Source organism: Odontesthes bonariensis, chromosome 16 (genome assembly GCF_027942865.1).
Source record: "Odontesthes bonariensis isolate fOdoBon6 chromosome 16, fOdoBon6.hap1, whole genome shotgun sequence".
Lineage (NCBI taxonomy): Eukaryota > Metazoa > Chordata > Actinopteri > Atheriniformes > Atherinopsidae > Odontesthes > Odontesthes bonariensis.
The window spans coordinates 17,188,475-17,212,007 of record NC_134521.1 but is presented as its reverse complement, the minus strand read 5'-3'; the positions used below and the strand labels follow the sequence as shown (position 1 = coordinate 17,212,007).

The 23,533-nt window shown below is 43.9% G+C and overlaps 1 protein-coding gene and 1 pseudogene across 5 annotated transcripts in view; both read right to left on the bottom strand.

Annotated features, from left to right (window-relative positions):
- Positions 1 to 6,810: 6,810 nt before the first annotated feature.
- Positions 6,811 to 8,621, bottom strand: LOC142401943 (E3 SUMO-protein ligase KIAA1586-like; annotated as a pseudogene).
- Positions 8,622 to 15,826: 7,205 nt separating this feature from the next.
- The window catches only part of auts2a (activator of transcription and developmental regulator AUTS2 a), a 321,168-nt gene continuing 313,461 nt past the window's right edge, over positions 15,827 to 23,533 (bottom strand). For all 5 annotated transcript variants that reach the window (XM_075486458.1, XM_075486460.1, XM_075486462.1 and 2 more), the window contains exons 16-19: positions 21,012 to 21,092; positions 19,726 to 19,809; positions 18,584 to 18,830; positions 15,827 to 18,399 (exon numbers count right to left, since the gene is read on the bottom strand). In XM_075486458.1, the coding sequence (XP_075342573.1) occupies positions 17,145 to 18,399; positions 18,584 to 18,830; positions 19,726 to 19,809; positions 21,012 to 21,092 (1,667 nt within the window). In that variant the 3' untranslated portion in view covers positions 15,827 to 17,144. The remainder of the gene's footprint in view (positions 18,400 to 18,583; positions 18,831 to 19,725; positions 19,810 to 21,011; positions 21,093 to 23,533) is intronic.

The following is a 23,533-nucleotide window of genomic DNA, read 5'->3' as shown; positions in this document are numbered from 1 at the left end:
TACTTTGTAATTTGTGAAGCAGCTTTGTGTCTATTTTTGTAGTTGTATTAAAAGTTTGCTTCCACAAGCAGCAGTGTCATCATTCATTCCCAGTTGTTACTTGAGGAAAATATTTAAACTTCCAGTATGTTAACTGTGTGACAAGAAAGAATAAGACACTTGGATTAATTCTGTTTATTACAACCAGCAGAGATTAATTAATTATACTTATTATGCACTTGAAGGTTTGGCTGAACAATCAGCAGCAACATTTCTTCTGACACAGCAGAATAGGTTAGCTTTAGACATGTTAGTTATGGGGGATACTTGCTGTACTTTCATAGCAAATAATAATGCATCAGATGGTTGTGTAACAAGAGGTTTGGAAGGCCTTTGTTTATAAGTCAGGTGTGGATGCTTTCCTTACAGGATGGTTTGGTAAATGGAAAGCGTTGATTGTTGGACTTGTATTGGGTTCTCCATATTAGCACTGTGCGGTTGCTGCATTATACCTGATCTTATAGGTGTTATTGTTAGAGGAGTCTGTACGTCATTAAATGGTACGGCTCGGTTTAGACTCAAATCTGTCGCTCGGTCCTTCTATCTTTGAAGGTACTTGTGATAGTAACTGTTAATTACTTTGCTGTTATTTAGTTTATTGCGTCTAGCGACGATGACGTGTTTTGAATGAACACATTTGATGTTTGTGAGGGATGTTCTATTTAGTTATTAGTTCATTCAATTTGTATTATTTGTTTTGAGAGATTAATATTAACATGTGTGATGGGAAATGATTAATTGTCCTTACATGTTTATCTGTAGGAGGGGTTACTTGGTTATGTCAGTTTTTAGCAACTGAGGTGGCTTTAGAGGTGAAGTTAGCGACTGAAAGGCCGATGTGTTTTGTGTATCACCCTGTTTCTGTATGCAAGTAAGTGATGAAATGTGAGACTACTTCAGAGCTCCAGTGCATGGTGTTATTTGACTTTTATGAAGTAAAAATTATATTTTGGAAATGTTGATATGGTCTCACTGTGCTTTATTAACAGAAATTTCCACCACACACACAGTCAACATGTTTGTAACCCACAGTAGAGTCCTAATCCAGCTAACTGCTGGAAACAGTGAAATCCTCTATTTGTAGCTGCGATCAGGAGTGAAGGTCACCACTTTGGGCTGGTTTGTAAAGTGAGGTTTTAAAGCATCTGGGTTGAGATTCAGGTGTTGGGTCTTTTGTAGAGGTAGAAGTGACTGTAATGGGACAAGCTACTGACACCACAATGAGTGAGTGAAAAAGTTTGTCTTTAATCAGAGGTGTTTTCTGAATGGAAGTGTTTAAAAAAAAGTAGCGTCTAAAGAAATGTTACCTAGATGATCTTTTAGTTGGTTCACAGGACAATTGTGTATGACCTGTTAGCTCTGCATGTTAGAGCGCTTGTCGTGTGTAGAAATTTTGGGATCAATCCCCAGGCAGTTAAAAAAAAATTAAATATAAAAACTATGTAAAGCTCAGTAGCGCACAGGTGAGAAAGGAATTAAGCAGAATGGTTGTTTGTTTATCACTGTGGTGAGATAGCTCAGATTGATAGTGTTTGAATTTTCCCAAGTTGCTTTCAATTTAGGGGATGTTATGAAACACGTTTGAGTTTGAGCGCATTATTCTCTTGCATGTGTTTTGAAGTTTGCAGCGTTTCTATCTTGCATGTGTTTTGGGGTTTGCAGCGCGTGTGCTCCGGTCGTTTTTGTGATTGCCGCATTTTTCTCTTGCAGCGTTTTACTGTTGGATTTGTTTCGCCGTTTGCAGCGCATTTGCACGTGTCGGCCACCGTACGAAAAGTTATTGAAATACGGAAGGACCTGTGGCCTGGTGGGTATGGCAGGTAGGTATGCCATCAGTTGTGGTGTTGCAGGTTCAGGATCAAATCCCATGCAATGCAAGTCCCAGGATGAAGAAGAACAGCAGAGGAAGCCCCCAGAAGCAAGACAAAGACTGGTAACACCCCGGAAAAACCAAAGACAGCAAAAGACAGACACAGTTGAAGTTGACTTTGAGAATGTTTATGTAGAAGCTTTGTCACCATCTACAAAATCCACACACTGTCACCAACAGAATATCCAAAGTGCATTAATGTGTGGTTCTGAAATGAAAATAATAAACATTGCTGAATATCAGATAACTTCTGAATATGCACAATAATTACAACTTTACCCATATGCATGTTTAAATTAGAGCAATGTAAAAATAAGAAACCTTAATTTCCATAATATTAAACGAACTTTGCATATTGATGCAAATAGAAAGTATAAGCCCACAACTTACACAATAGTAAGAATGAGTGACACGCTCCAAAAAGACCCGTCATAAATTAACTAGCAAAGTTTCACTCAATAAGACCGACACACTGACATACAATACCAGTCTCATTCACACCTTTAGTAAGTTAGTAGCACTCATTAGCATAACAGACACGAGAACTAGCAGAGCAATTAAGCTAGCAAAAACGTGGTCATTAACATAACAACAAATCCCGCGATTTACATGACAAACTACAGTAACATTGCACACAAAATGTCCTGAGCTCTTTACTCACAGTTTTCATGTTCGCACAGCACTTTGATAAACTTTCAGCGGCACCAGTACCATTTCCTTTTCCACACAAACCGTGACCTGAAAGTGGGCGGAGTCGGCCCGTTCACCACTAACGTGACGTCGGTTTCAGGCGACTACAAAGTGTCACGCTGCGGTTAGTCAGAGCCCGTCTACAGGCAGCGTGACACTTTGTAGTCGCCTGAAACCGACGTCACGTTAGTGGTGAACGGTCCATTAGACATTCTCTGGGTTAGTCTAAAGTAAACACAACGATGGAGTGTAATAGGGCTCGGGCATGTGACGTCACTACGTGAGCGGCGGCCATACTGGAGGCGCAAAACTGCTTTGTTTACATTGTTTTCCACTGCGCGCAGGACGTACTCCCGCCTGGTCTTGGAGCTTTCTTCGTTGGTTTATCTATCTTACTTATTGTCTATGGTCGCACGTTGCTGTGTCGTGGGGTGCAATAGCGCAAGCCGTGACAGGAATGGGGGGGAAATCGTAAATGGTTTATCTTTTTACCGGTTTCCTGCTTGGAGGCGAACCCACGGAGACCAAGTATCCGAGATAACAAAGCGTCGTCGACTAGCATGGATCGCTGCTGTAAGACGACCAAGCATAACTTTCCAGTCAATCCCGGTGTTGATGAGAGTGTGTTCTCTGCATTTTCATTCTGGTAAGTTACAGACTTTTGTGTGCTGGGACTTTTGTGTGCTGAGGTAAAAATCCCCCAAGTACCCCTGACTGCACAAGAGGACACTGTCAGTTGGAAGCAAGGGATGTCTCAATGGGTTAAAAGCGGAGGACAAATTTCGTGTGTATGCATGTATACATGACAATAAATCTGATCTTAATCTTAATCTTAATCTAATGTGGAAAATACAAGGAAAATCCATCTCCGAATTCACGTGGAAAGGGCGATTGGAACTGTCAGAAACAATACACCTTTTTGTCAGCAAAAGTATCTATCAACATAGTTTTGCTATGCGAAGGTGAAGACAAAACATTCTTTGACAAGATTGTGTCTGTATGTTGTACTCTGACCACCATGAGCAGGAGTGTTGTGCAAAGTTGAAGTCGTCTGAAATAAATATGCTTTGAGATACAGCCAAGTGTGTCACGTGTTTCATTATTTATTTACAAGTAGAGTAACATGACAAAAGTGTAAAGTGTCATTAGAATTTAAACTGTTGCAAAGTATAAGCACTGACACCACATACTATATACGCAATTATGTCCGAAAGGGTGAACTTAGGCAGTAAATCTTCGTCGACACTCCATTCCTTGCTCGGTATTTCATAAGGGTCCAGTCCTTTTATAACGCCAATCTTCTGTATGTACCGATCTCTGGCTTCCTTCTGTAATGTATTCCGGTATATCCCACATCCTTTCTTCAATTTTAACATGCTTTTCTCTCACTTTTCTCTCACTGTTTTTTCCTTGATCTCTGTCTTGCCTCGGTTTGTTTACGATAGATTGTGCCTCCAATATGGCGACCATATCCCAGACTGCAACGCGTGTGCCCGAGCCCTATTTGTAATGCAGTTGACAATCCATATTGTTTAGTTAAACCAAGCTCTTTATTAAAAAAGACAGTACAAAAGTAAACAGCAGGAGTTAGTGATGTGGCGTTTGAAGCGAGGCCTCGGAGCATGTGTCGAGCAAAAAGGGGCGAGCCAGATGAAGCGTTGGTTCGAGGCTTGTATCGTTTCCATAAAAATCACATGACTGATGACAAACGAGGCCTCAGATTCAGTGTACACGTCACTGATTCATTTTGAGCGTCACTATCGCATAAAAAGAGTTTGAACCTTGCGGCACTTCGAGGGTTTTGAGTTGGCGTTTGGTATTGGTGAGAGGTATGTGCGTTGGTTGTATCAGAGTTAGTGGTTAAGTTCAGTTATTATATCAGTCATATCATCTATTATTATTATTATTATTATTGTTATACTGCATTAGAATATATCGTAATAATTAGGTTAGAATAGTGTTAGAATAGTTATATAGGATATACAGTGAACCCTCGTTTTTCGCGGGTGTTACGTTACAAAAAGAACCCGTGATAGGCGAAATCCGTGAAGTAGTAACCTGTATTTTTTTTTACAAATAACTACTGTACTGTAAAATAATAATTTTAATCATCAATACGAACTGAAGGCTTCAAATTGCGGAGATCAGCACCGCGACCCGAGTCATTGGATTAGAACGGGAGAAAATGAAAAATGATTATACAAAAAAATATATAAAGTACAGTGGGACAAATAGTGACTCACATGTATTTCACTGCTCTTCTGACTGAGCCGCTGCATCCTGACTCCGCTCTAGCGGTTTTTTCTTCTAAAGCCCGCGGTGCAGGTGTGTTTTTTCGAGAGAAGAACATAGTTATCGTTGTTGTATAGTTGTTGTCGCTCTTTTTTCTTCTGGGCATATTAAACCGCAACGTTATTGACACACATTTTTTAAAATAAAAACCAATAACTTATATTTGTCTTGTTGCCCATACTGCTCTGTTACAGTTTATTCCTGACTCCCGGTCCCATAAGCACTTTCATACTCCCAGTTCCATAAGCACTGTAGTCAGTGTACATCATTGATATATTTCATTTGAGTGATCAACACCATAGCACTCAATAATACTTCCATATATGCAGTTTTCACACATTTATTTTCATTGAGACACAGTGACAACAATTGTTTATTTTATATTGCAGGATGCTCTAACTCAGGGTTAACTTAGTCTGTCATATATTCCTTTTGCACAGCAGGTGTCACTAGAGAGACCGTTTCAATGAGGCTTCGGGTAATGAACCTTTTGGCGAACCTTTGGGCTAGAAAGCCTCATTGGTTCATGAAGCCTCGTTTTGCCATCATTAGCAGGAGTTGTCTCAGATACAGGCGTCGACGCCAGTGTTGGTGCCGGTGGAATGCAGATAGCAGCTGTTGCCTCAGCTGCAGATTGCGATGCCAGTGTCGGTTCTGAAGCCTGCAGGATTGGAGGATCTTCGCTGACCTCAGCAACCGAACACTCATCGGTTGCACAAACCGAGTCTTGAGGAAAAAAAAATAAAAAGTGTGAAACGCATACACGTAAACCGCATAGGTGAAACACTGCTAGCCTTCCAAAACAGCGTTGTTTGCTAGCTCACTCAGTACAACTTACATGAGACACCTGTGTAACTTTTTACACAGGTAAAAGACTGAACATGTATTTGTTACGATATAAAACCTGCATTTGTTAAGATATAAGCGTTGCACCAAGGGGATAAGAACAACACTTACCATTTTCCATCGCCTCCAACAAAGACGTCGATGTCTCCACGCCACTCTCCTTGCCCCGGTTCGTCGGGCGGTGACCATAAATGCCGTCCATTTGGTCGAACCACTTCCATGTCTTTCTGTTTGACCCACTCCGGCTGTTGTGGTCCTTTACCTGCCGGTAATCACTCTTCAGCTTCTTCAGCTTGTCTCGCCACTGCTGAGAATTCCGGTGATAGCCATGGCTAGCCATCAGCTTGGCTAAATCCTGGAACACCTTCTCATTTTGTGTCGCTCCGTCCAGTTCCTTCTGTATGCGGTCCTCAGCCACCACCAGTGGTGTAGTCTACCTTTTTGAGGTGGGAATACTGTATAGTTGGCCAGTCATAGGCCCGTGGTACCAAACTAGGGGTCGGGACTCGGGACCCCTCAGGACCAATAGTAGCCCCTTAATGCACGCCGTACCTCCAGTGGCGCGCTGTAATAGTCATTGAAAAGTTAAGTACCATAGTACTACAATACTATGACATAACACAGGGCTTTTAATAATGCACTACGACTTGGTCATTGCCATTCTGGTAACAGCACATTTATAATGCTGTCTTAACGTGTTAAGGGACAAACATGTTTGTGGGGTCGCAGCTTTGCACTTACCTGCCCCTTGCATGCATGAGGGACAGCATAAACTCACTTTCATTGTGTGGACTGTGTGCTGTGTATCTCAGTGGCAATGGGACTCCCTGTGGCACTTAATCTTTGTACTCATAGAGCGAGGCCTAACAGAGTGATTGTTTTAAAGCAGCAGAACACCATCACATCTTGAGACAGGTTGTGTGTCTTCGACATGTCAATTTATTTCATAAATGAAAAAGTAAAATGATTAACAATTATGCAGAACACTTAAAATGTAAACTTAAACTAAACAGACTTATTGCTTTAAAGAAAGGAGGAAAAGCCTCAACAGTCACTTTGTTAATCCTCCAGCCCTACAGAGCTTTCCAGATGTTCTTATACTCTGGTGTTTGAGGTGTGCATCGTCTCCTTGGATGTGCAGCAGAGCGGTGGCTTGTTAGCCATGTTGTGACATACTGCCTTGGTTCAAAAAGTGTGAAAGGAGGCCCATTGAAGCTGATCATCGTCAAGTTACTAACATTTGACAGCAACAGTGTAGATCTCTTGTCTGTACATATGTTGTTCATGAGGCTGAAGCCCCGTTCACATTCAGCAGTACTGCAAGGGATGGTCTGCATGCAGCGTATGAGTGGAATTAGGCTTTCAGGCTCTCTTTCTGGATTCTCAAGGAAATCTCTAATGCCATTAAAAGCTTGCTCTTCACCAAGCTTGAACCGCCTGCAGAGCCGTTTTACTTGGGCCTCACCATGGCGTATGCCAGGGCTGGAGGGCCAGTTGCTTCTATCAAGGATACTGAGGTCATTCAGTATTTCGGAATCAAAAGACAGGCGTTTCTCCAAGTTATTTATGAGGCTTTGGAGAAATTGTTTCGAATTAATTGCTTGTATCTTGGGATTTGACTCCAAAGGTACTGACCCAAAGCCGCCAGTGCCTCCTCCAACTTCTCTCCTGGAAAATCTTTGAAAGACGCCAGGACTCTTATTGTACGTTTCAGGAGCTGCTCTGCTCTCAAAAGTGTGATGGAATGGGCCTGCAGTTGCAGAGACAGGTTTGAAAGTTCCAAAAGTGCATCATACATGAGCCCGAGGTCACACAGGAATTCCTTGCTTTGCATTCGACGAGCAAGGCCTCTATACGTTTGTCTCTCTTTGCCTGTTCTTGCCAGATCAGCTGCAGCATTTTCAAAATGCTTATTCAGTGCTTCATAAGATCTCCACACAGCCTTTACGGAGCGGAAACTGCTGGCTACCCATCGTGTACTTAAAACTCTGCCTATTTTTAACACTTCTGAGCCCACTTCTTGGGCTGCTTCCAGCAGCTCCCGTGAATTTTTATTGGATTGGTTGTAGAGAGTGTAAATTTTGTCCAGAAGTATTTTAAAGTGGTTGACTGCTTGAACTTCGTCCACGGCATCGTTTACAGCCAGTTCCAAGCGGTGGTTCATGCAGTGTCATGTGAAGAGGTTAGGGTACCTTGCTGTCAGCCTGGTTGCCACACCAGAGTTTTTGCCTAGCATGACACTGGCTCCATCAGAAACAAAGGAAACCCAATTCTTTTGAAGCCAGTCTTCAGTGAAGCCTACAGTGTTTAAACAGTTCAGTAGAGCTTCCTCTATATGCTCTGCCCTTTGGCTCTCCAGCTCAACCAGCTCCAGGAACATAAATTCAGGAGTAGATCCATCCACTGAGGCTTTCAAGTTGATGATCATCGCAGACTTGTGGCTTAGAGATGTAGCCTCGTCAATGAGAACAGACAACTTGCTTGATGACTTCACAATACTGTTAACTATTTTTTTCTGCATCTCTTTTGCTATGTGTTCCACAATTTTTGTGGAACTGTATCGTGAGTGCAGATTACTTCCCAAGTTGGCACCATTTTTTTCCTGAAGCTCAATGAGACTCTCATGGTCAGTAAAGGGTCTGTTCATCTTCGCAAGAGAGTATGCTGTTCTGAATACAGAATCTGTCTCTGCAAGCACAATCTCTGACCCAGATCTCACCAAATGTCCAACTACATCCTCCTTACCCTTCTCTTTGAGCTCCTGGGCTAGGTTGTGTGCTTTTGACGTCTCATGCCGTCTAATCTTGTTCCTTAATGAGGTCAGAGATGTTTCTCTGCTTGTACCCGCGGACTGAATCTTAAAGTGCACCCACTCCTCCGACATAGACACTCCTTTTTCAGTGTGGACACTGAAAGGGTCCCACCTTCAACCCGCACTGGAAAAGCTCCCAATCAGGGTAGAGTCGTACGGTGCCAAGCCGTACCGTTACGAAAATGTTCAGTGGAAAAGGGGCATATGTTTCCATCCACAGTCAGTCTGATGTCATCATACATTCAAAGTGCAGTTACCCAAATGTTTGCACCATGGCTCCCATCCAAACAGCTGCAGGTAAAACTCCACACTGACAAACAGGAAGTGGATGATTCCAATCACATTTGTGCTGGAGGGATCCAGATTGGACCAACAGCAGCTTCACTGGCAGCTGCAAAACCACCTTAAAGGGGGATTATTGCCACCCAGTGGACTGGAATTTGACTTTGTAACTTATAGTGAAAGCATTCATGGACCCAGTGTGTCTTTAGTTTTATGCAATTCATGATTCAAATATCCTGGGATCACTTATTATTCTGGATTCCTTTTCATTCAAACCCATCTTCCTCCAATCAGAGATGCTAAAGAGACGCTACTCATAAAGCACTTTTCCAGTGTAGCTGACCAGAGCGCTTTCCCACTAAATGCCACATTTACCTATTCGCTCACGCAGTCCGTACAGGCTACACACATTCATACATTCACACATCAGTAGGCAGCGTGGGGTTCAGGTTCATGATTATTCAAATGATCCAGGTAGTCCAATTAGATTTTCTGTTCTTGTGGGGAAATCTCCCCCTGATAGTTACCTCCAGGTAACCAGGTGCCGCACATTCTGTTACCCAGGTGCGTTGGTCAATGACATCACCAACTCCGCCCATGAGCTTTCACAGAACAAATCATCCGTGTCCACAATAGTAGTTCACACAGGCATAAACGATCTCAAGCTGCAGCAATCAGAGACCCTTAAGCAAGACTTTATCACCCTCATCCACAGCATTAAACAGTTAAAGAAACAATGCATCATCTCCGGCCCACTTCCCTCACCTCGGTTTGGGGACATCAAATTCAGTCGCCTGCAACAACTTTACATCTGGCTCAAAGGACACTGCAACTCCAACAATATTCCATATGTGGACAATTTTACAACCTTTTTCAATAGACCATACCTTTTCAAACACGACGGCTTACATCCAAATCATACAGAAATCTAAGTCCAAATCATGAGAGAATCAAACAAATGAAAAGGAACTGCAGGAGAGCGGAAAGAAAATGGAGGAAAACAAAATTAACTATTCACTTAGAGATTTTTCAGGAACAACAAAAAACTTACAACAGTGCAGTAAAACAGTAGCCTGGGCGAAAGCCGACTGTTGACTCCGTCAAACAGTCTGGAAAAACCCAAGAGGAATCCGTTTCCATGGAGGGTGGGACCTTACTCAGCAACTTAAATTCATTGGAGTTCCCTTAGCCAATCAGTAATGTTTAGAAAGGACGTAGGTTATGCGCCGAGGTTCATGCTTACTCTCGCGAGGTTCTAGCTCGCGAATCACGCTTCCCACATCCGCTTTCATTATACCGGTACCATTATGATAAATCAAACTTTTCCCAAAGCCAGTTGGAAGGAGAGCTACGACATACTTGCCACTAACAAAATTGACGAGGCATTCCTCTTGCTCTCGTTTTAATTTTGTAATGATCTCCAGAGTTGAGACAACTTCATGGATAGCTTCTAGCGTTCTTCCGTCGCCATGTTTATTTCCGCTGCGGAATTGAACTACAATTATATGGACTACAATGGACTCCGCGCGTGAGTTCTGCGTCACCACTCGCAACTGTTTGCTGATTGGCAAAACACTGAGCGAACCGAGGTAGGGGGATTTGGCCAGGCTATGTGCGGAGCCAAAATCTTAGGATGGCGTCACCAGGCTAGTAAAATAGGCAAGAACCCTCCATTTTTCAAATCTTATTACACAGAACAAAAATAATCCTAAATTCCTTTTCAAAACATTCGATCTTTTAATAAACACAGATTTTAACAAGTCCTCCATCCCAGCATCAGACGCTGCATGTGAGGACTTTGCAGACCACTTCAGAAGTAAGATCAATGCTATTAGATCCAGCCTTTTATCTCAACAAAATGTTGATTTTAACATTTCTGAAGCATTGTTTTTACCCGAGGAAACACTGGATAGTTTTGTCCTGGTTGATGCCAAGATGCTTGGTCGAGTTTTCTCCCAACTAAACCCAACAACCTGCCTTTTAGATCCCATTCCCACATCTCTTTTAAAGGCATTTTATGGTTTCTTCGAGTGTGAGCCTTTAAATATTGTAAATTGCTCTCTTCAGACGGGTGTTTTCCCATCTGCCTGTAAAACTGCAGTGGTGAGGCCCCTTCTGAAGAAGAGCAATTTAGATCACAAGATCCTTGATAATTACCGACCTTTATCCAACTTACCTTTTTTAAGTAAAATTATAGAAAAAGTTGTTTTTATCCAATTAAATGAGTTTTTAAACAAACACAATATTTTTGAGAAACATCAGTCTGGTTTTAGGAAGAACCACAGTACAGAGACAGCCCTTTTAAAGATTGTAAATGATCTCAGGTATAACATGGATTCACAGAAGCTTTCAGTCCTGGTGTTGCTGGATCTTAGTGCAGCTTTTGATACAGTAGATCACCACATTTTATTAAACAGACTTAGAAGCCTGGTGGGTGTCTCTGGCACTGTTCTTAAATGCTTTTACTCCTATCTCACGGATCGACAGTTTTTTATAAGTATGGATACATGCTCCTCAAGAATTCATAAAATCAAGTGTGGGGTTCCTCAAGGATCAATTTTAGGCCCATTGCTTTTTAATCTGTACATGTTGCCACTTGGGGATGTCGTCAGGAGACATGGCATTAGTTTTCACAGCAATGCTGATGATACACAGCTTTACATTGCCGTGTCTCCTGATGACCTAGAACCAGTTAACGTTCTTTTAAACTGTATTTTAGATATAAAGTCATGGATGGCAGAGAATTTCTTACAGCTCAACCAGGGCAAGACTGAAGTTTTAATTATTGGTCCTGAAGACAAGAGAGAGATCATTTTACCCAAGCTACAAAATTTTAAATCTTCTCAACATGTAAAAAATCTGGGTGTTCTTTTTGACTCTGAGCTGGATTTTATCCCACATATTAGAAAGGTAACAAAGACAGGATTTTATCATCTTAAAAATATTGCCAGAGTCCGCCCATTTCTCTCTCTTGCCAGCACGGAGGTGTTGATGCATGCTTTTATTTCCAGTAGAATAGATTATTGTAATGCCCTGCTTTCTGGTCTTCCCAAAAAAAGTATTCATTACCTACAATTAATACAGAATTCAGCTGCACGTGTGCTGACCAAGACCAGAGGGCGGGAACACATTACACCAGTTTTAAAATCGCTGCATTGGCTCCCCGTGCATTTCAGGATTGATTTTAAGGTTCTTTTAGTTGTTTATAAATGTCTTAATGGTCTTGGGCCTTCTTATCTATCTGATCTGCTTTTAAATTATGAGCCCTTGCGGACCCTGAGGTCCTCTGGTACCGGCCTTTTAGTTGTTCCTAAAGTTCAAACAAAAACTTATGGCGAGACGTCGTTCCACTATTATGGACCTTATTTGTGGAACAGCCTGCCAGAGAACCTCAGGGCTGCAGAGACTGTTGATGTTTTTAAAAAGAAGCTCAAGACCTACCTTTTTAGTTTTGCTTTCAGCTGAATTTTATTTAATTGATCTATTTATTGATTATTTTATATATATATATTATTATTTTTTGTTTGTTTGTTTGTTTTGTTTTAATTTACTTTTATCTATTCATCCATTATTTAAAATATCTATTTATTTATTTATTTATTTATTATTGTTATTATTTTATTATATATATTTTTTTAATTATTTTATTATATACTTATTATACACTTATTTATCCAGTGTTTTTCCTCATGGGGATCTTCCACACTGGGGACTATGGCCACTCGGTCTGTGGGGTCATTGCTGTGGGGGATCGCCCTGGTTCGGGGTGGCTGGGGGATCCTGCACTGCAGCCCTGGCTGTGGTGTGGATGCCAGCCTGCCCTGATCTGGTCGGTTCCCCGTGGTGGCAGCCTCTGTGGTCATTGGTGGGCTGGCTCCCGGTGTGGATAGATCCCCAAGATACTGTTTCCTCACTTCAGTGTCAAGCCAGATTTTAATGTTGATTGTTGTTGATATTGATGTTGCTCATGTTGGGGGTGGTAGTATGTGTGCAGTGTGGTTGTCGGTGTGATGTTGTGTGTGAGTTTATGCATGAATTGATTTGATTATTGATTTTATTATGTAAAGCACTTTGTGCTGCTTTTTTAGTATGAAAGGTGCTATATAAATAAAGTTTGATTTGATTTGATTTGATACTGTCCTCACATCTCATGCAAAAGAGCTACAGAGTCATTTACTGTGATAGTGAGCAGGTTTCATGTTTACATTTACTTTTGACTTAATTTACCTCTTTCTCACCTCCTGTGAGTCGTTGGCCTGCCGGACCAAACGTCTTTTGGGGACCACATCCAACGTCTGAATGCTTGTGAATGGATCTGGAAGGAAAGTCAACATTGCATTGGAGGTGCTCGCTAGGTCATATCTTACACCGCCTTCTCTGTAACACTCACTTAAATCACACACATAATGGTGAAGTAAGCCAATGACACACGTGACCTTCATGACCCTACGTCTGTCAAACTTATTTCCACTACTTATAAAACCAAACCCCCCCCCACTAACTAGTTAGAACTGAAGAAGCCTTTTAGATGAACAAAGGAAAAGAAGTCCAGATGCCCTTATTAAACCTCTTTACATGGATGACTGACAATCCACACCAATTGTACACACATTTGTCCTCTTTTGAATTTTTCAGTGTACAAACAATGGTTGAAAATGTTCCTTTGTTTTTGTATAACTCATCTTTAACTTTATTGTCTTCTTTACCAAAAAGATTTGGTGAATTGAATTTGAACCCGTCACTGAACTGTATGTTTGGTGTGTTCTGCCCATGTTGGGGTCTGTTTTGCAAAACGTTCTGCTGTGCATGTTGAAACATTCAAATTAGACTTTCAAAAAAAGAAAACCATCAGAGTAAATGTTGTGTGTGTAAAACATTGGATGGAAAACCTGTTTCTTTCTTTTTTAAGTATCATTTTCATTCCTTATCAATACAAATGCAGTTCAAGTCTATCAAAGTATGTGCTCTGTGTCGACGGTTTAATGCAGTAAAATTGTGTACTTTTGCATTGATACCACATTATCAAAGGAAATAGTTTTCTTGCAAGAAATGCTTAAAGTTAACATGAAGCACAGCCCAATCTGAAATTATTATGACAGTGCAGGTTTTTTAGAAAGAATTTAAAATTTCAGTTGATGTTCTTTGTATTGGAATTATAAGCTCCGTTCTTCACCGAAACAAAAATAATGAACAAAGTAATCCTCTCGCTATACTTTCTAATTCATTTTGAAATTACAATTCTTGGCAGTCGTTTTCCGGACTACGGGCCTCTGATAGAAGTCCAGAGCCTTAGATGAGCAGCACCGGCGGCGCAGCAGCGATCGGGATCTTCATGGTTCACTGTTGAAGAAAAAAACAGAGAATTGACATGAGATTTTCTTCTCTTGTTTTTTCTTTTATCGAGGGAGTTTATTTGTCTACAAGCTTCCACTATCAACAGTAAAACAAATACAAGACTTTTGGCAGACGTAGTCTTTGTCTCATATTAACTAGAAGCCTTGTTAATTTGCCCGTGTTGAATGTTAAAATCAAATTACAACTACTCATCTTGGCTAACCAAACTTACCTAGTTGACTCAGGGGTTGTTGGTTCATTTTCCTTGAGTGGTTCCAGTGCCTCTGTAGCAACACGCACCAAAATATTATTTCTCCTGACCTCTGAATGAAGTTGTATCTGATCATTTTATAGGATGCCTGAAGCTGTTCTTTAACCGTTTCTTCTGACATTGTAATAATTTGAATAAAAGTCTTACTTTCCTCACAGCCTCTCATAAGTCTGGGTCTGGATATCCAACCTCCAAATGGAAAGGAAATATGACTTTATGAAGCTTCAGTTCCAAATAGCTTCAAAAGCTTTAATCCAATCTGCAGTAACATAAGCTGCCATTTTAGGTTTCTGGAATGCAGAAATACATACAGTGGGTGTGTGATCCTTACATACCTATTTAAGTCTGATATGCACAGTGCCTACATGTCATAAATACCTCATTCAAAGAAATGGCTCCTTCTCAGGCCACTGCAGAGCTTAATGACGAGCTGATAGTTTGAATCAGGTGTGGTGGAGGGAAACATTGAAAACATGCAGAGCAGTGGAGTCCCGAGGACCGGAATTGAGAAACACTGAGCTACGCTTTTCAAATTTAACAGACTGTGCGCGCTCCCGCGTACCGGAAATCAATTTCTGGCAGCAATCAACTTTTGGCACGACACCTGTCATTTCGTATTCCACTTATATGACGACATCAAGAAACTTTGGATTTCGCTACGTGCTGATTGGCTATTCACTCAAAACAGGGTCAAAATTCTTAGTTTGTAACTCGAGTTTTGTAAACTTGGAAATTTGTGTGTCCGTCGGATTTATTTTTACACGTACACAAACTATTTTTAGAACTCCAAAACTTTGTTACATATGCACAAATTGTTTTTTACATAGAGACCAAATATTTTTTACAACTTCAAAACTTCGTTACACATGTGAACATCATTGAATCATTGAAAGTATATCTTCTGAAGTTTTGGGTCGTGTGTCCTGTTTGAGCCTTTTAACTCCTCTGTTCTAAAGCAATTATGTCTGGGAAAAGGAAAACGAGTGTTGGTCCCAGGAAGGGAATAAAGACAGCCAACATTTCCCACAAGTAATGGATCGAGCCTACGTTTGATTGATGCCTGACCCCTGTGACTCAGTGCTAAACATCAGTCACAGAGGGGTGCATGAATGCTGTGGTTATTCAGCGTAATGGGAATGTCAATAACTCCTGCATCCTCCTGATGAATACACAGTTACTGTGCCATGATTCATCAGTGACGGCTGCTGATGTTTTTAAAGCGCTGTTATTGAACGAAGCACAAACCCTCACTTGTCAGGCAGTTTCCTCTCAAGTCAGCAGAGATGTGTTACATCTTATCCGTGCATTCTTGATGTGGGAAAAGTTAGACCCGTAGCTTAGAAATATAGCTCGCTGCAAAGTGAAATAACTGCCCAAAAAGACAGAGTTAGTACACATTTTTTAATAACATGGCACAATTTACAGAACACAAGTTTAAATGAGGAGCATGCTGAAGATTCAGTCGCTTCATCTTTTCTCATTTTTGTACATGATCTAGAAAGACTTTTTTTCTTTTTTTTTTTTTTCACCTGTACATGGTAAACAGCAAAAAGAGTTTCTCATTTAACAATCTTTTTTGCAATACGCATTGACTAACCACTATGGCTCTGGTGGACATTTTTATGTTGGATTAAAAAAAAAAAACACTGCACAACATGATATCACAGAGTTCGAAGCGCACAACTAAACCTTCAGTGGACTACTAAAATAGATCTTTGCAAGTTAGAAACAAACTGCCCGTAGTTGACTTGCTTTTTTTCGTCTTTTGATTTTGTAGGTACAACAACTCAGGAAAGCACTTTAATACACTGTTGACCAACAGAACTCATGTCCAAAACACGTACTTTACACTCCTTCAATAGGGCTAATGTGCTGTCATGATGTCTAATCGGCTGCATTCTCCCCAGAACAAGATTAGTTATTAGGAGACGGAAGAATTCATTAACATTTGTGCTGCTGGCTTTTTACATTTAAAAAAAAATCCTTTTGAAATGCAGTATTTGTATCTGGGATTGTCACTACAATTGATCATTTGATAAAATCATTTTCCAAACGCTGTGTGGATCAGGTAAAGCTCGTATCTGTCGGCGTCGACGCAGCGTTTGAGAAGCCTTGAGTCGTGAAGAGATTGCAGCCTCGTTTGTTTAGCAGTGCTGAGAAGGCCCGCTTTCAAAAAGGGAACCCAGACATTTGTTGCATAGTTGAATATGGGGTCTCTGGTACATGCTAATCGTTTGTCAATTTAAAAGAAAAATGCCAAAAGCACATTCTGAATCGCAGCCTTAATACTCCGATATTTACATTTATTCAAAGTAAAGCTTTCAAAACACTCTTTTGCATATTTGTACCATGATTTTTAATCCATACAGAGTGAGCACAGCGACTGTACACGTTATCTACATATGTCTGTCTGTCAGTGCTAAAGTACCTGTACATTCCAAAATTATTTAGTCTTACTCCACGTCACGTTTCTATGCAGGAGAAAGAATGCACACAAAAAGCTGGGGGCAAATTGGGGAGGAGAAAAAAAAAGAGCTTTTTGTAGTTTATACAAAAAAAAACTATTCATTGTGTAGGCATGTCTCTGCCTACATAAATTATTCACAGCTATGTTACAGTCTTGCTTTGTCCAAAGCTAAGTGCTTGGTGAGAGTTCAGTGTTGGTGAGGCACAGGGCTGCAGGGGCACAGAGTCTGTTGAGGCTCAGCTCACCGTGCCTCAATGTCTTTGTGAGCCGATCTGTCTCTGATATCGGTGGCCAAGGGAGTAGTCCGTCTGGGTGAGCCGGGCCGGGCACCCAGCGTGGGGATGAGAGGGGGCGGGGCGCTCAAAGATGCAGTGGGTGGCGTTTTGTTCAGGATACTGTTCTGATGGGCGGCAGCGGCAGCGGCTGCGGCCGAGGGACTCACCCTCGAGTAGTGCATACCTGGAAGTCCAGGGGCCATTAGGCCTGGGGCAGGGTGGTGAAGGTGTCCGTCAAGATGGTGCATTGGAGGTTGAAGACGGCCATGCTCGTAGTCCTCTCTGAGCATGTTGAGGCGTTCGCGCTCTTCCAGATGGGCCCGCTCCTGTTCCCTCCTGTGCTCTAGGGCCAGAGGGTGAGGGTGAGGGTGAGGGTGGGGGTGAGGGTGGGGGTGGTCGCGATTAAAGTCGTGAGGTTCACGGTCCCTATAGGAGCGTTCTGCCTCATAGAGGCGTGGTGCTGCCAACCGGTGCAGCGGGTCATTCCTCAGGAGCAGGTCTCTAGCCAAAGGGTCTCGTCTGTGAATGTCCAGGCCCCTGTAATGGTCCCTCATTGGGTCCCAGTGAAAGGCGGGGTAGGGGAACCTCTCAGCTCCTGGGATTGGGCTAATGCCCATGAAGGGTGCCACAACACGAGTTCTCTCTAGACTGTTGATGCTGGTGATGGGGTGGACACCAGCCATGCCCATGGGCATAGGCATTGAGGAGGGAGGGTGGAGGGTTGGTGTGGAGGATGCTTGTGATGGGTGCTCATTTGCCCTCTCCATGACTCCGTCCTGCTCCTCCTTCCTCTCCTCTTTCACTTTCACCTCATTGTTCTTCTTCTGGTGATCATAAGATGGTTCCACCTTCTTCTCCAGGACTTCTCTGCTCAGGCCGCTGTTGGGACGTTCCAGACTGGTCTGCCGAACATAGGGCGACGTTGTTCCCCTGTTGGAAACTTTGTCGTCGGACACTCGGCCATCGTGGATAACGGGTGTGTCCTTGTCATTGTGCTGGTTGTCTTTGAGCTTGTGGTCATCTGTGCCGTTGTCTTTCCAAGTGTCCGAGTGCTCCCTCTCCCTGTCTTTGGCCTTGTTCTCCTTGTCCCTCTGAGGCTCTCCGGAAGCAGGGGGGAGGTGGTTCCTGTGGTGCTCAGGGGGCCGGTTGTGACCAAGCAGGTTGATGGGGTTGACGGGGACTGGAGAAGGATGGCTCGGATGGCGCTTTTCGACAGAGTCCCTGAAAGTACAAAGAGAAGCCGTCCAAATCAAATACTTTTTCTGATGGATTTAGAGATTCATACAGTTTAAAAAGCAATGAGCTTAAACATGCTGCAAGTCCAACGAATCCAGAAATTAAATCAAACTCCAGTTTATCTCCTTAAAATGTTTTTGAAAAATGGAAACGAGAAAGTAGCACCCACCTGTCTTTGTCGTCTTTACTGACCAACGAGTCCCGTTTGTCTGAGTCTCGGTCCCTCTCGTGTGAGCTGACTGACGCGCTCCTCTCAGAGTCTCCGGGTTTAAGCCAAGGGGGCGGTGTGGGAAAGGAGGGCGGCGTGCGGTGCAGGCGGTTCCATGGCTCCTGGTGGCCGCTGTTACTGTTGAAGTGCTGCTGTGGGTTGGGGCCATCTTTATGGCCAAACATGGAGTTGGCCGCGGTTAGGGATTCAACACGTGGAAAAACACAGTGGGACGCAAGTTAAATGCGTATCTCAACAATTTTCTCCAGTGCATCCGTTTCCATTTCCTAGTCTGCTTAAAGGGATAGTTCGCCTCTTTTGACATGAAGCTGTATAACATCCCATACTAGCAATATCATTTATGAACATTGACTTACCCCCTGCTGCGTACTGTGAGCCGTGTTCCGGCTTTGTCTTTGGCGTTGACGAAGGTAGTCCGGCTAGTTGGCTGGGGTTTAAAAAATAAAGCGTTTTGCTTCTCAAAACAATATGCGTTCAAAAGAGTAATACATTTGCATCACAAAATCGTTCTCCAGGAGAAGATCAGACCTCACAATCGCTTGGCGCTATTTTCTCTCCCTTCGTATCAATGCTTGCTGCCACATGCCGACAGCCGCGCCTGTTACGGTGTTTACTGCTCGGAAGCAGGGGACTGCTCGGTCTGCATGGTCTACACAGCACGCAGTGATACGAAGGGAGAGAAAATAGCGCCAAGCGATTGTGAGGTCTAACCTTTTCCTGGAGAACGATTTTGTGATGCAAATGTATTACTCTTTTGAACGCATATTATTTTGAGAAGCAAAACGCTTGATTTTTTTAAGCCCCAGCCAACTAGCCAGACTACCTTGGTCAACGCCAAAACGAGGCCGGAACTCGGCTCACAGGACGCAGCAGGGGGTAAGAAAATGTTCTTAAATAATATTACTAGTATGGGATGTCATACAGCTTCATGTCAAAAGAGGCGAACTATCCCTCTAAGTTCAGAATAAACAGGTAAAGGAGTAATTGTAACTTCACAATGCTCATTAGTATTAATGGCCTATTTAAATCAAACAGAATGTTGGTGTGTAACCAATAGTATTATTCACGAGGCTAAAACTTACTTAGTGCTGGATTTCCCAGCCCCCCAAAGGCTGATGAACTGAGAGACCCCAGTCCTCCAAATGATGAAGGCCTACTGAAAGGCTCTGAAGAATGACACAGAGGCAAAAAGAATTTACAACACGTACGATCTAAAACTTTTAATTTCCTGAAACTAAAGGCAGCTAAACACTGTACAATTTTTAGTCATTGTACAAGTTCGCTGCAAGCCACACTGTGCCGTAAACACCTGCTGATCTCAGAGCGTGTGTGTATGGACTATACAGTGAATAAGGACTGTTATTGCGTGCATTTATGTTTATGAAAGTTCACTCTAGGGTGTTGGAGAGGAGGCTCTGACCAATTGTAGAACCTTGGATTGAGCAGCAGTGTGGTTTTCGCTTTTGTTACTGAGGGGGTCACAGGAGTTTGACCATTCAGTCTACATGTGTTTTGTGGACTTGGGGAACAAGGTCATAAGCTTTTTCCCGAAGGATTCGGGGAGCGCAGAATCGCGAGCTCTTCGATCGCCGTATAATCAAAGCAAGAGCTGTGTCTGCGTTCTTGGCATAAGGTGGAGCTTGTTTAAAGTGCGTGTTGGACTCTCCCAGGGCTGCACCATGTCACCAATCCTGTTCGGGATTTTCATGGACAAGATCTCGAGGCTTAGTCTTGGGGAGGAGGGCATCTGGTTTGGGAACCTTAGGGTTGCGTCTCTGCTTTTTGCAACTGATGTGCACACTGGAGCAGTTCGCAGCTGAGTGAGAAGTAGCTTGGATGAGGGTCAGGTCTTCCGAATCCCAGGCCGAGGCCATGGTTCTCAACTGGAAAAAGGTGGCATGTTCTCTCTGGGTCAGGGATGAGTTTAAATATCTTGGGATCTTGTTCACAAGTGATGGTAAGTTGGAGTGAGAGATGGACAGACAGATTGAGGCTTCGTCAGCGGTAATGAGGACACCTCTGTGGTCCTACATGGTAAAGAGGATTTACTGACGGCAAACGACAGGAACAAATAACTGCATAATCAGTGATTAATGATGATGTCACCACTAATGGACTTTAATTGGCTTGATTAGCTGACCTAAACAAATATCACTTAAAATGCACATCTGTACTATGCTCCCGACAGTACCCATCCTAAATTTCTGACACTATTAGAAGTTTGTTCATCTTTAGCCATAAAACCATGGCAACAGTCTGTAGCCACAATCAAAGATTCTTTTGCGATGGTCATCTTTAATTTGGAACGGCTGAATATCACACGGTGTGTTCTGGGCTTTAAACCAACCAAACTGAAAAGTTTTCTTACCTAAGTGTGACGCGGGGGTGAGGAAGTTTCCGGGATGGTGGGGCGGATGGCCAAAGGGAGCAGCTGATGGGTGCGTCGGTCCTGTCGGGGTAAAGACAACCGTGGACTGTTAAACAGTTCTATTTCATCCCTACTGACCGCCAGAGGCGGTGCTGAAAGCACTGAATGTCCCTTCGCGCATGCGCCGTTCGAGTAGTAATACCAACAGAGTCACACCTGTGACATGTCGGGTGATCAATCAGAGGCTATATAGCCCAGTGTCATCCGACACTCTGCTCCTTTTTCTTCTCGCGTGCGGTTCGCTTGCACAGCATCAACCTGCCTTCTTGGTCATTTCACCGTCGTTTGACGCCCCATTTGCCTGTGGCTGGAGCAGCGATATTTCGCCCTCCTAGGGGCTGCGACGAGTTACTTTTGGACCGACTCACAGGTTGGTGTCGTGGTGCGTTGTTACTGCGCTTTAAAATTGGGACGGTAGCGCCTTGGCTACCGCTTGTTCAGTTAACAGCTGAGTGCTTCGTTCTGAACTGAGCTACCGACGGGTAGCATCTGGGGTGGCGTCTCGCCCCCTGATAAACGGCTGATTGTTAGCTCACACAGCCGATTGTTTGGCTTCCTAAACTAAGCTACCGGCGGTAGCCTCTGAGTTTTGTTGCTTTACTCGGTTGAGGTGGCGTCTCGCCCCCTCTCTCTCGAGGTTACACAGCTGATTGTTGGCTTCCTAAACTAAGCTACCTACGGTAGCCTCTGAGTTTGTTACTTTACTCGGTGGCGGTGGCGTCTCGCCCCCTCTCCCCCGAGGTTGCACAGCTGATTGTTTGGCTTCCTAAACTAAGCTGCCGGCGGTAGCCTCTGTGTTTTGTTGCTTTACTCGGTTGAGGTGGCGTCTCAGCCCTTTCTCCCGAGGTTACACAGCTGATTGTTTGTGGCACAGCTGATTGTTTGGCTTCCTAAACTAAGCTACCGGCGGTAGCTTCTGAGTTTTGTTGCTTACTCGGTTGCGGTGGCGTCGCCCCCTCTCCCCCGAGGTTACACAGCTGATTGTTTGACTTCCTGAACTAAGCTACCGGCGGTAGCCTCTGAGTTCTGTTGCAGCTGTGTTTTTGTTTGCTGTAATTGGTGACGGCAGCGTTTTCGCCCCCTCTCCCGATAAGTAAACGGCTATTTAAGTTTGGACCTGAGCTGCCTGCGGTAGCTTCTGAGTCTGTTTGCTGAGCTGCCTGCGGTGGCATCTGTGTTTTTGTTGCTTGGTTGGTGACGGTGGCGTTCCGCCCCCCTCTCCCATAACCAGCTGATTTCCGGTTTTGAACTGGGCTACCAGTGGTGGCTTCTGAGTCCGTCTGCCTGTTTTTTCGTTGAAACTTATTTGGTGAAGGCTGCGTTTTCGCCCCCTCTCCCAACTTTGGCGGACGTCTCACTTTGTTTTGCGCTGAGATTTAATCGGTGAAGGCAGCGTTTTCGCCCCCTCTCCCGGTGGTAGCCAGCCACTTACTCAGTTTTCGTTGCTTTAACTGGTGAAGGCAGCGTTTTCGCCCCCTCTCCCAGCTTTGGCTAGCTGCTTATTCAGTTCTGGCTGCCTTGATTGGCATTGAGCGTTATTTGGTGAAGGCTGCGTGGTCGCCCCCTCTCCCAACTTTCGCGGACGGCTCACCCTGTTTTGCGCTAAGATTTAATCGGTGAAGGCAGCGTTTTCGCCCCCTCTCCCGGTGGTAGCCAGCCACTTACTCAGTTTCCGTTGCTTTAACTGGTGAAGGCAGCGTTTTCGCCCCCTCTCCCAGTTTTGGCTGGCCGCTTATTCAGTTCTGGCTGCCTTGATTGGCATTGAGCGTTATTTGGTGAAGGCTGCGTGGTCGCCCCCTCTCCCAACTTTCGCGGACGGCTCACTCTGTTTTGCGCTGAGCTTTAACTGGTGAAGGCAGCGTTTCCGCCCCCTCTCCCCGTTCTAGCCAGCTGCTTACTCAGTTTTGGTTGCTTTAGCTGGTGAAGGCAGCGTTTTCGCCCCCTCTCCCAGTCTTTAGCTAGCCGCCTATTCGGCTTGACTGCCCTGGTTGGTGACGGCTGCGTTTTCGCCCCCTCTCCCAGTCTTGGCTAGCCGCTTCTTCAGTTCTGGCTGCTTGATTTGCACGGAGCGTTAGTTGGTGAAGGCTGCGTGGTCGCCCCCTCTCCCAACTTTCGCGGACGGCTCACTCTGTTTTGCGCTGAGCTTAACTGGTGGAGGCAGCGTTTCCGCCTCCCCTCTCCCCGTTCTAGCCAGCCGTTGACTCAGTGTTGGTCGCTTTAACTGGTGAAGGCAGCGTTTGCGCCCCCTCTCCCAGTTTTAGCTAGCCGCCTATTCGGTGTTGACTGCCCTGATTGGTGACGGCTGCGTTTTCGCCCCCTCTCCCAGTCTTGGAGTTTGGATTGTCGTCCGGTGTTCTGGACGTGGCTGCCGGTGTCAGCTCCCCCGTTCTTTCGGCCTGCGGTTGAGCTCAGGTCAGCTTCAAACATGGATGGCTCCCACGGTTGTACGGATTGCGGGACCG